We start from the raw sequence: 15,187 nt of genomic DNA, 5'->3' as shown, positions 1-15,187 counted from the left end.
GTATGATAATTATTTTAAAAAATTTTGTACAGTGAAATAATAAATTTTCCTCAAAGAACAATAAATTCTAGGATTGTTGATTTAAAATAGTAAAAATATTTATTTATTTCTAAGGTAAAAATATTTTGAGTTGTTGACCAATGGTTTTTTAGATGTTTTGTATTTTATAATAAAATAAAAATAGTTTTTACCCTTAAAAAAACAAAAAAAAAACAAGGTATGCCCATAGGAGTAATCGTGTTCTTTTATATTGGTTTCTTTTTTAAATGGAGGGTATTATGGTATTTTTAACTTGAAAGAATATTTTTTATTAAAAAATATTGGCATGTGTTCATTACGCTCTAGATCATAGGTGACAGTTGACACTGTTTGATGGTCAAACCTATCCTTTTAATTTATCTTTAAAACTGTCATCATGTCCTTTTTTTAATGATGAAAGATGATAAATGATTTATTGCCAACGATCATTTTTCCCCCTTTTTTTTTTTATTTTTCAGAGAAAGTACATTTTTATCCTTTTTTATTTAAATTTTTTTTTTATTTTAGTCCTTATATTTTTTTATTGGTTATTTTCAACCTTGACTCTTTTATAAAAGTTTTTTGTGCTTTCAATTTTGTCCTTAAATTACAATCATATATATATATATATATATATATATATATATAGACACACACACACAATTCGGTTCTTATTCTTTTGATTTCTGGTTTTTTTCTTAGCTTTTTTGTTAAAGTTTTATTGATTTTCAATTTCATCATTTAATCAAGGTTTATTTTTTATTTTTTTCAATTTATCTCTCATTCTTTAGATTTCATTTTCCTTCTGTTAATTCTTTTATTTTTAATTTAACTCTTCAATTTAAATTTTATGATGATCTCTAATTTATTTTGATTCTTGTTCTCATTCTTTTAATTATATTTTTTTGCGTGATTGATTTTTTTTCAAGATTTATCCTTTAACGTTTGATTTGTTGGGGGTTGGGCTTTACAATTTCTTCATTTGTGGTGCTTCCGATCTAATGACACGGGTAAAGAGTTTGAGATGTTAAAGTGGTTTGGTAGTCATTTTTCTCATTTTTTTTATAATTTATTATTTTGCATTATTATATATATTTTTTAAAAAATTGGTCTGTGGTCATTTTCAATTTTTTTTTTATTAGTTTATTTCAGTATAATCGCATAGGTCACACGTTTTTCAAGCTTTTTTTTAGTTTTTTTTTTTTTGTAATTTTTTTTATACTTTATATTTGAAGAATTGTTTTTTATTTCACACACATGAGCTTTAATTTATAAAAGAATTATATTGGCACGGAGAGGAACGCAGTTTGAAGCAGGCCACGGCATAGATTGGAATTGCCGTGGCCACGGACTGTTAATCTGAGAGTAATTTCTCAGGCCATGGTATAGACGAGCGAGAGTTTAGCGTTTTGACTTTTGAATGGCAGATGGAAGCCCTCGAGAACGGTCTTGAGCACCAACATGCAAGGAACTCCACAACCCCAAAACTCCATTAATTGAGGAAGAAATTGCTGACAGCCCCAAAACTCCACAAACTCTACTGATATGCTACGGTGCACCTCTGCTTTTACTTTGAACCCTCAGATTTCCCAAAACAACCAAGGATAACGACCAGCAAAGAAGCTAGAAGCAGAAGCACACAGATTTGAAAACTGAACATGGAATGCCAGATAACACAGGTGAGCACGCACGTATAAACCTACAGGGACAGCTTTTGCCACAGGTTCTCAACTCTCAAGCAAGCCCTTTTCTGGCAATGGATTTATTGGACTTGTCCAAATAAGCACAAAAAGTATAACCACTCTTTGGGACATTTCCACACAAAATATGAAGACCAATAATGAACAGAAATTGTTGCTGATCATCCCTCGATGAGAAGAAGAGAAAAAGGGAAGCCATCTAAGCTGCAGGATGCACATGCTGCAGTTGCAATGTTGACCAAGACAGTTGGCAACAGAAAAACAATTTTTTAATGGTTGAAGCAAGAAAGCAAACACAGGTCTTCATGTGACCCATGCACTCAATTTCAGCAATATACAATCAAAGGAGTAACCAAGCAAGTGTAGACACCATTCTAGACCAATAAAAAAACAAGACCCTCTCCGACAATTTCAAGGCTATACAAGGTGTCACAGTTAACCATCTATTCTCTTTTCAGTGGATAAAACAATAATTGAGTATCAAACATGATTAAGAACTTTCCTGCAGCCTGTATATCGTAATTTCCTGTTGCTTAAAGTAGCGACGATCCTCTTCATCAACCAGAACAAGATTCAAATAATACTTCACACTGAACTTGTTGTTAATGTTGCGATGGGTTGGTGTCAGTTCATAAGGGCTAAGAAACAATCTGATGGGAATCGATTCACCTGAAACAATATTCACATGCTTGTATGTCATTGCCTTGGAGAATAACAAAAAACAAGGATATTTCCTGACTCAAGTATAAGAAAGAGATCAAAACATACCTAAATTTGAAAAAAAAAATAAAAAATAAAATAAAAGATTCATTTAAAACTCAGGTCAGCGTTTACTTGTGAAGTAGAAACACTGGTCAAAAGACTTTTCAACTCATCAAAAAGATAATTTGTAGTGGAGTATGGTAGTTTGTGCTGCATTTCATCATATACCGCCTCAGTGGTTATTTTGGTTAGATACAAGAAATTTCAAGAAGAATGGTGAGCATACCTCTGACAGGAGCACCATCCATCAACTCAAATTTAGCTAGTGTCTCTGTCTCAACATGTGTATTGGCCCCTGATCCTGTTGATTCTCGACGCCTGATCTCAAGATCCATATTTTTTATCTTGATTCTTACTAAAAGAAAATATATCTTTCCAATAATCACATCTTTTAGATGATACCTGCATAGTTTAATTTCCAAAGAGTCAATAGGGAGATCCTTCAAAGTCACATAGCAGAAATTTCAATCAGTTCTACAACTAAATAATTTAGCTCCCAAGTGTGCTGCTAAACAAACTGTTTGAACCACCCGGTTTGGACACATCAAAATGCAATGAACGGAAAGGCACCTTGGTTGATTAGAAGCCACAGTTGAAAATAGCCAACAACCACAAGAACAAGAATTTTCAAATTACAGATCTGATTGTCCAGCCACACTCGGATTACTAAAGCCCAAAGAAGAGCATAACAAGCATAATGAGATTGAAAAAAGCCTATTCACAGAAACTATATTGTCTTACTTGCTTTTGTTGTATTCAAATTCAATGTGCAGGCAATCTTCAATGCCAACTTCCATCTGCACAAGTTGTTAGGAAGAATATAAAGAGTTAGACTAGTCAAAAAATGGACATCCAGGGCACAAAACTATCTGGTTATTGTATACTGTGACTATTGCAAGGTTGCTGTTCATCACTTTGTACATTAAGGAGTTGTCCACTTGAAACTACCAGAGGCATCACAATGAGTTGAGACATGGACAGTGAAGCTCAGGTTTCAGGTACAGATAGTAGAATTTTGCACTTACCTTGATGCAGTTGTTGATTGTTGGAGGGGGGGAATAGTTGCGAACCTGGTACATAAAAATGAAATACAAGACAAACACAGCAGGTGTTAATAGAAAAGGCATGTGAATAGTATGCAATCAATTAAACATGATGCAGATATCACAAAACCATTCAGGATAAATATGTGAGGTCAATGTCTAATTTTCCATAATAAAGACACTCTAAGCTCCCAAAAATGCACTCTGCTATACAGATAAAACAAGTTCATAAACCAACAAGAAAAGGCAACTTGATTTGTCCCATTTGCAAAATGCAAGACAACAGTCTGAGAGATATATTGATAAGCATCAAACTGTGTGTGCACGCCCGCCCATACATGAGAGACAGGTGATAAGTTTTTAAAAAATTACCACAAGGTCCTGGTATTCAATTATGCTTCCTGCATAACCACGAGTGACTGTCACTTTCAAAACATACCTGTAGAAGGCAAATGAGCAAATCATTAAGACATCAATTAACTATTATAATTTCATTTATCTATTTCATTTCACAAAATTTAGTTATTTTAGATCTCCATCCTGAGTACCAAGCAACTGATTATTCCTAATCTTATATTATTCCACCGCTCCTTTTGTACTCCACTCTTATCTCTATTCTCTCCATGCTATTGAGTGTATTGATGCTAAAAATTAAAGCGGTAATTGTGAAAAAAACGCATCTCCAATAATTTGTATATCGATGTACATTAGGATGAACTAGTGACAACAGCTATTTTACTCCACAAGCTGAACTTCAAAGATGACAAATTAAAGGTAAAGAAACATGAAATGCCAACAGTTTGATAGAGATATATTTATGATCAAGAAATGATACAAGATTGTGATATTATTCTTAATTGGTTTTTGCTTCAATTGTAGAAATAAGTAATCAACTGCAGCCTTGTATTTTTAAATTACTCAATAACCAAATTAAAGTCATGCTATGCCTTGACATGTAAAACAATGCATGGAGCTACCATGTTTAACATTGCTTCCATGTTTTAGTTGCAGATGAGGTCTGGTGCAATTGGATTATGAAAACTTACAAAGAGAGAATCTAAAACCATTCTCAAAACTGCTTATACTGATTTTGAAATAATTTGCAGAGGAAAACTAACAGCACAATGTCCACAAAACACCTTGAAATAATCAACAGAAAGGATAAGGAAAAAAATATTTAACTTGCAAATTTTAAGACTAAATAAGTGGTATACCTGAGCCTCACATTCACCCCATTATACGTTTCATATGGCATTTCAACTGTGGAAAACTCAAATGGATACGTCTTTCTTTCATATATTTCTCCAGGAACATCTAATTCACGTACTGCAAAGCAAGAGAAGGTGGAATCATGTCTGAAATCCAATCAATTATTGTTTGGGTACAAATATAGCTATTTCCAAGGTCATGAGAAGAGTGCAATTGAGGGGGCAGTCATATATCGTTGATAATTTTATAGCAGATAAAAGTACGCAACGGTACATAAAACATGAAATTTATAAAGAAAGATAAAGTAACATGCATGGTACACTCTATTTTTCAATTCTATACAAAACAAGGAGTAAGGAAATAATAAAAATTGATGGCTTAGTAGGGCACCCATTTCTCCAAATAGCACAGCATGTGTTTGAGACACTGAACCATTATAAGTTCAACCTTTTTATCAGAAGTTAAATTGTAAACCCAGGCCATTGATTATTGTGCTTCCTCTTCAATGACCAGTTGCATCATTGGCAAAACAATTCACCAAGGATTGTACTAGGAAGGACTTAGGAGGTAACCTAAACCAAATTAAAGGGTTCACTGGTTTTCAAGTCAGGTCAGCTGATCCAATCTGGTTTTCAATATCATTGCAATAAACAAAATAGACTTCCGCATACTAAACAGGAACCGTGTAAAGAAAAAACTAAAATTAAAGCAATAAAAATCATTTATAGAATACTCACCAAGTGATGTGAAGTCATAAAAATTGCCTCTATCAAAATACATCTCTGCGAAGTAGAACAAAAGGTTCCTTAAATCTTTCGAAAACAATTCAAGGACAAAATAATGCATGCATGCATGCGAGTTGACACAAATTAAAATGCAAATAGTACAAAACAATCCAATTTCAACCAAGTAGAAAACAGAGCAGTTCAAAATCACTGTAGGATAGTTAGCAAAGCTCATAAAATTCATTAATGTTTATTTTAAAAAGAAACAAAGAAGTAGTTATAAATTATTATTATTAGTATTATTGGTACAACTAGCATTAGAAGCTTTTTATATTTTTTTAATTAACGAAGAATATTCAGAGAGAGCCAATCCAGCAACAGGTTTAAAATTACTTGTCTGGTTTTGTATCATGCCTGAACCATTAACAAAAACAATCCTGAGAAGAGGACCAGAATATTTAACAATATTTTTATATGAAAATTAACGAAAGGCAATATTTGAAGTTTGGACTCGACTGCCAGTCATGGATGGATGAATAATAGCGAAGGGTAAGTTTGCTGGGAGGTTGGGTTAAAAAGAGAAACTATTTTGTTTCAAGAAATGAAAGAAGCAATTCAACGCACAGCAGTTGCAAATGGCAAGAAATGCAATGAAAAAACTTGACTAACCAATTTGGCCAAGAAGTTCAACTTTAACACCATTGTGGTCAACTTTCTTCCCTTGGAGAGGCTCTATAGAAATCTGAAGGAAAAATAAAAATAAAAATTTATTAATGAAGAAGCCAAGATGAATCAAGCAAGATATACAGCAGTACTACAGAGCACCTGTCCAGCAATGTTTTCTTGACTGTGGAAGAGGGGAACCATAACTGTCTGACCATTCTCCTTCTTCATCGGAACCTACCAATCAGCCCAATGTGATTTGATTTGATGAGTCCACAGTCACAAACAATGATGGATGGATGGGATCCAGTAGATTAAAATTGAAATTAAAAAAAAAAAACACCTGCTTGCGATTTTTTGCATCGGAAAAAGTGGTGGAGATATTACATGAAGGCTTGAAAGCTCCAATTAGGTAATTCTGATCATCCATTCAATTTGATTAGTAAACTCTCAAATTTTATCACCAAACACACACACACAAAATAATAATAACAATAATAATAACAACAATAATAATAATTAATGAAGAAAGAAAGATACCATTCTGTATAATTGAATTGAATTTAGCTCAAATCGTCAAGTATCTGCAAAACCAAGCCGATCAAAAAAGAATAAGCAAAAATGAAGCTGTGATTATGTAGTCAAACAAAAAGAAAGCGAGGTCTTACAAGTAATGAAATGAAATGAAACCCTAACGCGAAAGCTAACTCACCCACAGAAAGAGTGAGTCAGTGACGAGTAAAGATCTTAAATAAATAGGGATTTTGGATTCTACTTTCTACACAAACAAACACTTGAAAGAGAGAGGGTAGTTTCCTTCCTGTCTTCTTCTTTTTTCCAGTTAATATTATTATTATTATTATTACTAAGCATTGAATGAAAAATAATATGACGTGCTTGTGAATCCATGAGATGGTAATGGAGTCAATACATGGTAATGGACTGCAGAACTATTTATCCTCAAATGAAATTAGTGACTAATAACGGGTTGAATAACTATTTATCTTAAAACCAAATTAGTGTCCGTTAATGGTTTGAAACTTTGAAGAACTTGCATCTTTTAATGGAATCACTGTATCATTTTTCATAAATTTCCTAGTAAATCTTACAATGTTATGGTCATTGTTTTGTAATTTTGGATCTTAAATGTATAAATTAAATTTATAATGTTTTCTTAGGAAATTGTGCAATATCCTTCATTATTTATTAATTGTGTATTTGAATAATGGAATACAACGGTATGAGATGAATTCGGAGTATTGGACTATGATTATGATATAAAAATATTGCATCATGAAAGTTATTGATAATTTGATAAAAATCAGAGGATGGATGATAAAAATATTTGATTCTGTTTAAATTAATTGTTGGATCTGTAAATTTAACCGCTCAACCGTTTGATAAATTTTAATAGTGAAATTCACTATTATCTCAATTGATGGAACGAATTATCAACCAATAAGAGAAATAATCAAGTAATAAAATAAATCAGTCAACCGAATCATTGATAGAATTAAAATGGAAGGCTGTTACTTTAACTAGTATAGGGAATTGTTAAACCATTGAGCTAAATTAATATGCTAAAAGATTGATTTGGTTGACTATTATTACCACAAAAATAAAATAAAATAAAATTGCTACATCTTTAACATTATCCAAGAAGGAAATTGTCCATCAATCTGCATACAAAGTTGGGGTTGTAACACCAACAATGGTTTTATTTTCTTTTTGTTTCTATGCTTCGATTTTTTTAGTTATTATTATTTTTTTCCCTCTGATCCTTTTATATTAAATTCATTTAAGATTAAATTTGATGACTCATTCTAGTTGGTTTTATATAAGGTCTCGTGATGTCAAAGATAAATTTTAATATTGATTTAATTGTTGATTTTATAAAATAAAATAAAATTTTATTGATTTATAACAATACAAATTTTAAGGATTGGATTTAAAACTATGATAAATATTTAACCTCTTTTTTCATCATTGTACATGGAGCATGTTTTTCTTTTATTTTAGTTCATTAAGCTTTTTTATTTTCTATTTTGATCCATGTTTCTTAAGGTTTTCATGTTTTTTTAATCATTGTTTTAGCATTTTTAGTCCGTAAATTTGAAAAAAAGATATGGAGGGTGAAAAAGGGGAGGAGAGAGGAGGTTAGTTTGTTACCCACAATCCAGGCACCAAGAAAACTGTTTTATTTCATTGGTGGAAAAGGTTGATTGAGCCTTTAGAATGTTTTTTTGAATTTAGTTAGTGTTTTTTTTTTTTTTTTTTAGAGATTGAGAGCTAAATTGAGCTTATTAACAAGTTCATTGAGGAGTTTAAAGTACCTTTTAGATTATTTTTTTGTAAGAAAAAAAAAATTAAAAGCGGGTTTTCTTTATCAAATGTATTGAAACCTGACTTTGCCAGCTGCTTGATGTGGTTGATGACCATAGCAAAAGGCAACGTGTCAGCTATCACTACACTCGACATGTCATTTTTTTTTTTTTTTCAGACAACATGCTTGTAAGCTTGTGGGGCCTGGCCTTCTTTTTTATGGTCTAGGCCTAAACGTCTTGGCTCTATTTATAAAGGTTTTTTCTTTTTTAATTTAAATTCATTAAAATGAAATGACTTAAAATATATTTATGATATTATTTTATCATATGATTGTTCATCTTTTATGGGATTCAGTTTTTTTATATATAATGTCATCAAATGTTCTTCCTGGACAAACCTTTAATTTTTTTTATATTTTTATAATATTTCAAAGAGATTATTGTAATTTATCTTTATATATATATATATATATATATATATATATTATGAATGAGTTATATTTTCATGATATATTTATAAAAATAAAAATATATGTTTTTATAAGAAAAAATAACCTCAAAGATAAAAAAAAATATAAATTAAAAAGAAAAGTCATGGTTAAATATTTGTATACTTATCTTTTTGTTGCTTTTACAAGAAATATTATGGTTTTATTTTAGTATTTAATTAGCATTAACAATCTTTTCTTAGTTTATTGGCTCATGCATTTTAAAACTTATTTCATTAAGATTTTTTAATTAAAAAAATCATGATACAAAAAAGCATCTGCAACATTAACACATTCTTCTATTTAAAAACTAACTTGAAATTATACCCGCGACGTAGCATACTTAACAACTCTTTTTATCATTTACTAACATATATAATTTTTTATTTATTTTATTAAATATATGCATCAATTCATATTCCTTTTTTTTTTCTTCATGTTAAAAAATGCATTGACAGCGCATGTTGAATATTCATTTTTTTATGTTAATTTTTTTTATCTGACCTGGGCCAAAACATGGATTAGCTAACTAGTATTGACCCCTGTCAGATTGAGTTATATCTCAAATGGTAGATAATTTTGTCATCCTTATCCCAATCTCAGGTCCATTGTTGGAGCTTCTCGACCTAACCTTTGAAGACATATAGGATTTTAGGGTAGATAAGTTTCCATGGTCACAATGTTGAGGAAAACCAAGTTCATATAAAACCACCTTGATCCATACAGGTTTTGATGTTTAGAGCCTTGCATTATGCATCAGTGCTACTGTGAGCTAAGTAGGCTGTTATTTACAGTTCCTAAAGACCGAGTGAAGATAATTACATTAAATAGGTCCTTCAAAGAGTTAATTACATTATTAGCTAGAGAGTAGCTGAACCTGAACCCGTTATGAAGATATCAGCAACATAAATAAAAATATAAACAACACTTATAGTTGTTTGGAAAACAAAGAGAGAAGTATCATCTCTGTTCATGGAAATCTAAGGGCTTAAGCTTGCCTGAAAGTTTAGAAAACCAAGTTCCTGGAGCTTGACATAAACCATTGAGGGATTTATATAACTTGCAGACATATATGATTGAGATGTTGAGGATGAACATAACCCTATGGTTAGGACATGAATACTTCTTGTAAAACACTACGCAAAAAGGCAATTTGTATATAAATAGTTGCATGCATGTTTAAGAACTCGACTAAGGTCTCAGAAAAGCAGATTCCTTGTTGTTGGTGGAATCCTTTGGCGACTAAACCTCATATTTATCCTTCCAAGTTTGTTGCTATAATCTTGACACTTCTGGTAAATGTTTTTTTTTCCTTTCCAACGAGGTTAAATCTCTCGCAGAGAGGTTGGAGGGGGTACTGGTGTATATTATATATAGCTTCTTTTTTTTTTTTTTTTGTAATGTATTATTGCTCATCCTACCAGTATTTATCAATGCTATTTAATTTCTCTGTCAGTCCAGGAAAACAACTTGAATGCAATGCTGCAGATATTATTATTATGAAGTCAGGAAGAGGAACCCTCCCTTCTGCATATTCGCTTCGGTTTGAAGGAAATGGAAACAGGGTCCCGTCCCAACCCCAAAATCTAATTGAAAGCTTTGCATTGATGCAGAGCAGCAGAAGCATTTATGACGAAATCTGAAATTGCCATGCTCCATTTTCAAAGTAGGTCCTCTACATAAATACGCTCATGCATGTCTGTCTCCCGCCAATGATCTTAGTAGCTTCATGCATTGAATGAGTGATTTCCCTTCAAGATTCGCAAGTCCAGTTCCAGAAATCTTAATCAAGATCAGCGTTGTTCTTGTTGAAATCTTTTGAAAAGCATCCCGAAACGATGTCACTTTAAGAACTGAGATTATACGAACAACTCAAAATCTGCTTAATATTGATCGATCCCACAAATCTCTCCGATCACTACGAGCAGCTACGCACAATTCCTTTTTAAATAATAGCCCTAATGGTTTATGCTAAGCTAAATATTAAACATGAAAGAAATGGAGGATGTAGATCTAGTACCAGCTCCCTCCAGACTCCCAGTAGACAACTCTAGATGAGAAATACTACTGCAAATATTTATGAACTGTAAATTCTATTCTCCAGCTATGATAATCAATAACAAACGCCTACTACAATTATTATTGAGTGTTTTAGAGCACGGTATGTTCTGCTTTTATAATTGGAAAAAAATATTAAAATAATTTGTTTTGTATTTGTTTAATAATTTTAATATATTGATATTAAAAAATAAAAAAAAATATTTTAATGAAAAAAAACTTTTGAAAAATTATTTTTTTATTGAGATATCAAACACATTAAAGAGTATTAAAAACTCTGTTTGGTTTGAGAAGATGTTTGAAATTATTTTTGAAAATATTTTAATTTTTTTTATTTTAATTTTTTATATATATGTTTTAAAATTATTTTTATATTTTAATATTAAAAAAAATATATTATTTTAATAATAAAAAAAACTTTAAAAAATAACTACTATCATACTTTCAAAACATTAAAGTTTTTTTTATATTTTTTTATTTCAGCACATAAAAACATAAAAAATACTAACAAAGATATTAATTTAATAAATTTTAAAATAAAACACACTTTAAAATTTATTTAAAAATATTTTTAAACACAAACAAATAATATATAATTAGTTTTTTTTTTCTTATAATAAATATATAATTAGTTAGCTATTGCTAGTCTCCTCCAGCTATGAATGCCCCGTGCATGCACAGAAAACTGAAATCATGGAGCATGATGGAATCAATTAATACAAATTATGGATAAAAAATTAACAGAAACTTATACAATAATATGTTATTAATTGCTACAACTTGATCAATTTAGTTTGTTCTTCGAAAATAAAAAAAATAATCAGAAAATCAAATTAAAAGAAAAAAAAGAATTATAGCAATTGCTACAGCAAAAACACGAAACGTCGTGGGTGGACCCGATGGATGATTGTCAATGTTGTAGACGAAAAAGAATATTTCTCAACATGACCGACTCACCTGTGACTCGCATCTTCTTAATCATCCTTCTCCTTGTGCAACAATATTAGAAGAAAAAAAGTAGAAACCGTGCCATTAATCCTTGTAATATCATGCTTGCCAGCAACCTGCCACTTAGTAGTAGGGAATTATTGGGGGAGGAGGAGATGCATACGATACTCCTACAATCGGTGGAAGTGGAACTGTGTTCTCAATTGCTGGCGGCGGCGGCCGGCGGCGGTGGTGGTGCATATGAATTATGGGGAGGTGGCGGAGGACTTTGTTGATGGGGTATTGATGGTGGATAATGCCATTGTTGTTGATGAGGTGGAGGTGGAGGTGATTGCGGATGATGATAGCTTGGAACAGGTGGCGGTGGTGGAGGTGATTGTGGGTGTTCATAGCTTGACATAGGTGGTGGTGGTGGTGGTGATTGCGGGTGGTGGTAGCTTGGGGTAGGTGGCGGCGGCGGCGATTCTGGAGTGATACACCCAGTTGATGGTGGAGGTGGTAGGGGAAGCCATGGTTCTTCTGAAGGCGGCGGCGGTGATGGTGGCGTTTGATACAATGGAGGTGGAGGTGGACTAGAAGCTGCTTTAGGTGGGTAATACTCTACTGGTGATGGAACTGGAGCTGTAGGCTGGGTTGGAGGGGGAGAATATGTATATCCATTCGTTGGTGGAGGGGGTGGTGGTGGAGAGTTAGTGTGGTAACTTGGTGGCGTCTGATACAATGGAGGTGGAGGTGGACTAGAAGCTGCTTTAGGTGGGCAATACTCTACTGGTGATGGAACTGGAGCTGTAGGCTGGGTTGGAGGGGGAGAATGTGTATATCCATTCGTTGGTGGAGGGGGTGGTGGAGAGTTAGTGTGGTAACTTGGTGGCGGCGGCGTCTGATACAATGGAGGTGGAGGCGGACTAGAAGCTGCTTTAGGTGGGCAATGCTCTACTGGTGATGGAACTGGAGCTGTAGACTGGGTTGGAGGAGGAGAATGTGTATATCCATTTGTTGGTGGAGGGGGTGGTGGTGGAGAGTTAGGGTGGTAACTTGGTGCTGGAACTTCAGCTGACTGCTTTGGTGGCGGTGGTGCTTGGTATTGATGGGAAGGCGGGGGTGGTGGTGCATGGTAATGTGTACTGGGTGAGACTTTTTTGATAGGTGGCGGTGCTGGATGATTTGAATGGTAATGGCTGGGTGGAGGAGGAGAAGATGGTGGTGGCGGTATATGTTGCTCTACAGGTGGAGGTGGAGATGGGGGTGGAGGCGGTGGTGGTGGAAGATGTGTTCTGGGCGATACTTTTTTACTAGGCGGTGGTGGGGATGCAAAATGTGGAGATGGCGGCGGATGGAAAGGCCTTGTAGGAGGTGGTGGGGGGTGTGATCTGGTGGAAGGTGAAGACTTGGAAGTGGGTGGTGGTGGTGATGCAAAGATTGGCTTTCTAATGGGTGCAGGAATTGGTGCTGGCCTTGTAACTGGAGAGCCACTTCCACCACTGCCACCGCATTTGAACTTGCTGCAGTCAACAGGGCGTGCAGCTTCAGAAGAACATTGCTTGGCTGATCTCTGATTTGTCTTTCCAGGAATGCAATTCTGGGTACCATTGGAGACGCCTCCGATAGCAGCACAGCTAGGAGCTTCGCCAGTGAAGTAGTTGAAAGAATAGGTGAAGTTTTGCAAATTAGGCAACTGGCAAACACTGGCAGGTATAACACCTGTGAAACTGTTGTGTGCAATATCAAGCTGCTCAACACTCTTCATGTTTCCAATGCTGGAAGGGAGAGAGCCTTGAAGATGATTAAAGCTCACGTCAAAAACAGTCACTTCCTTGAGCATCCCGATCTGAGGAGGCAAGCATCCAGTGAGATTGTCGTTAATGAGAATGATCTCGTTGAGGGTTTTGCCCATCTTTCCGATGCTGCCTGGAATGCACCCTCCAAGGTTGTTGTTCGCAAAGACAAGAACAGAAACAGGAGAGTTCCCAAGATTCTCGGGGATGCCAAACTGGAACCTGTTGTCGTTCAAGAAGATAGCATCAAGAGGCTTGTCAAAGAGCTGGGTGGGCACAGAACCTTCAAACTCGTTGAAGCGCAGATCCAGGTACTTGAGGGAAGGCAGTGAGAGCACAACCTTCGGAAATTTACCCACAAACCGGTTATTGCTGAGGTCCAGCTCATGTAGAAGCTTCATTTTGCTGAAACTATTGGGCACCACTCCACAGAATCTGTTGGAGTTGATGTGGAAGAGCGCCAGATCGGAAAGAAGGCCAAGCTCGGTAGGGAGGTAGCCAGCAATGTCAGCGTGGTTGAGGTCAATGCCAGCCACCACCCTTACTTTCTTGTTCCGGGGAGATGGAGCACAAAAGATCCCCGTGTAAGAGCACACGTCTGAGCCCTTCCAGTTGGCCGTGAAGTTGAAGGGGTCTGAATAGATGGCTTGTTTCCATGACTGCAAGGCGATGTAGGCTCTGCGGATCCTAGGGTTCTCGAACTTGAGGTTTGGATTTACGTCTATATCATGATCTTCATCTTCATGGGCTGCAGAGGAGATCTGGAAGAGGAAAGAGGAAGCGGAAACAAGCAAGAAAAGAATCAAGAATAAGCGAGGAGGAGATGACATTGATGCTTGCCTGTGTGAAGAGAAGCAAGTCACATGAAGGAGAGAGTTGGTGTCATATGAGATACGCTGGACAGTGTGCCCTTTCCCATCTCCCCATACTTTGTTTTATAAAGCCCTTGTTTTAGCCTTTTCATTGCTGTAGTTTCGCTCTTTTTACTGGCCACCCCACCTGTTTTTTCTTTTTTTATCCCCTCTTAATGGTCAATTGTTTTATCATTTTAACAGTACCAAACCCTAATCAAATCCATTTGAGTTCAAATTTTTATTCATTTAACAGTTCTAATTAACATTTAATTTAGAGGTTAGCACCGCTGCTGCTGGGTGCTTAAAAAAATAGTTGTTTCAGACGAATTTGAAATCATAACATGCTGGCACGTCTGTACATAACAGGAAGAGAAATGAGAAGTGTTGTTGTGAGTGGAGACCCAAATTGTTTCCAGCCTATTTTCATTGCGTGTGAGTTGAAGTTGTCTTAATGGCTTTATCATGATTGTTTTTAAAAATATTATTTTTATTTTCATATTAACTCATTAAAATAATTTAAAAATTAATTTAAAACTAAATAAATAAATTTTTTTAAAAAAACGATTGAAGTCTAGTAAAAAAAATATAACATTTATTGTCATTGTTTATCTGCCTGGAGC

At 34.3% G+C, this 15,187-nt stretch overlaps 2 protein-coding genes across 4 annotated transcripts; both read right to left on the bottom strand.

The window, feature by feature from the left end:
• Positions 1-1,965: 1,965 nt before the first annotated feature.
• LOC118053432 (vacuolar protein sorting-associated protein 26B) lies at positions 1,966-7,023 on the bottom strand. 2 transcript variants are annotated; one of them, XM_035064685.2, is made up of 12 exons: positions 6,789-7,023; positions 6,661-6,704; positions 6,464-6,538; positions 6,283-6,357; positions 6,127-6,199; positions 5,470-5,514; positions 4,738-4,849; positions 3,896-3,962; positions 3,506-3,550; positions 3,222-3,277; positions 2,707-2,882; positions 1,966-2,387 (listed from the first exon to the last, which is right to left on the bottom strand). In XM_035064685.2, the coding sequence occupies exons 2-12, from the start codon at positions 6,661-6,663 to the stop codon at positions 2,209-2,211; spliced, it is 906 nt and encodes a 301-aa protein (XP_034920576.1). In that variant the 5' UTR covers positions 6,664-6,704; positions 6,789-7,023; the 3' UTR covers positions 1,966-2,208. The 2 variants fall into 2 exon arrangements, with proteins under 2 accessions (XP_034920576.1, XP_034920577.1); XM_035064686.2 differs by having other exon boundaries at positions 6,833-7,023.
• A 4,704-nt stretch (positions 7,024-11,727) lies between these two features.
• On the bottom strand, positions 11,728-14,543 carry LOC118053431 (uncharacterized). Of its 2 annotated transcripts, XM_073409635.1 has the most exons (2): positions 12,665-14,543; positions 11,728-12,505 (listed from the first exon to the last, which is right to left on the bottom strand). In XM_073409635.1, the coding sequence occupies exons 1-2, from the start codon at positions 14,541-14,543 to the stop codon at positions 12,138-12,140; spliced, it is 2,247 nt and encodes a 748-aa protein (XP_073265736.1). In that variant the 3' UTR covers positions 11,728-12,137. The 2 variants fall into 2 exon arrangements, with proteins under 2 accessions (XP_073265736.1, XP_073265735.1); XM_073409634.1 differs by having other exon boundaries at positions 11,728-14,543.
• Between the last annotated feature and the right edge of the window lie 644 nt (positions 14,544-15,187).

The sequence above is a fragment of the Populus alba genome, chromosome 6 (assembly GCF_005239225.2).
Source record: "Populus alba chromosome 6, ASM523922v2, whole genome shotgun sequence".
Lineage (NCBI taxonomy): Eukaryota > Viridiplantae > Streptophyta > Magnoliopsida > Malpighiales > Salicaceae > Populus > Populus alba.
The sequence above is the reverse complement of the archived record's forward strand: the minus strand, read 5'-3'. Positions and strand labels throughout refer to the sequence as shown.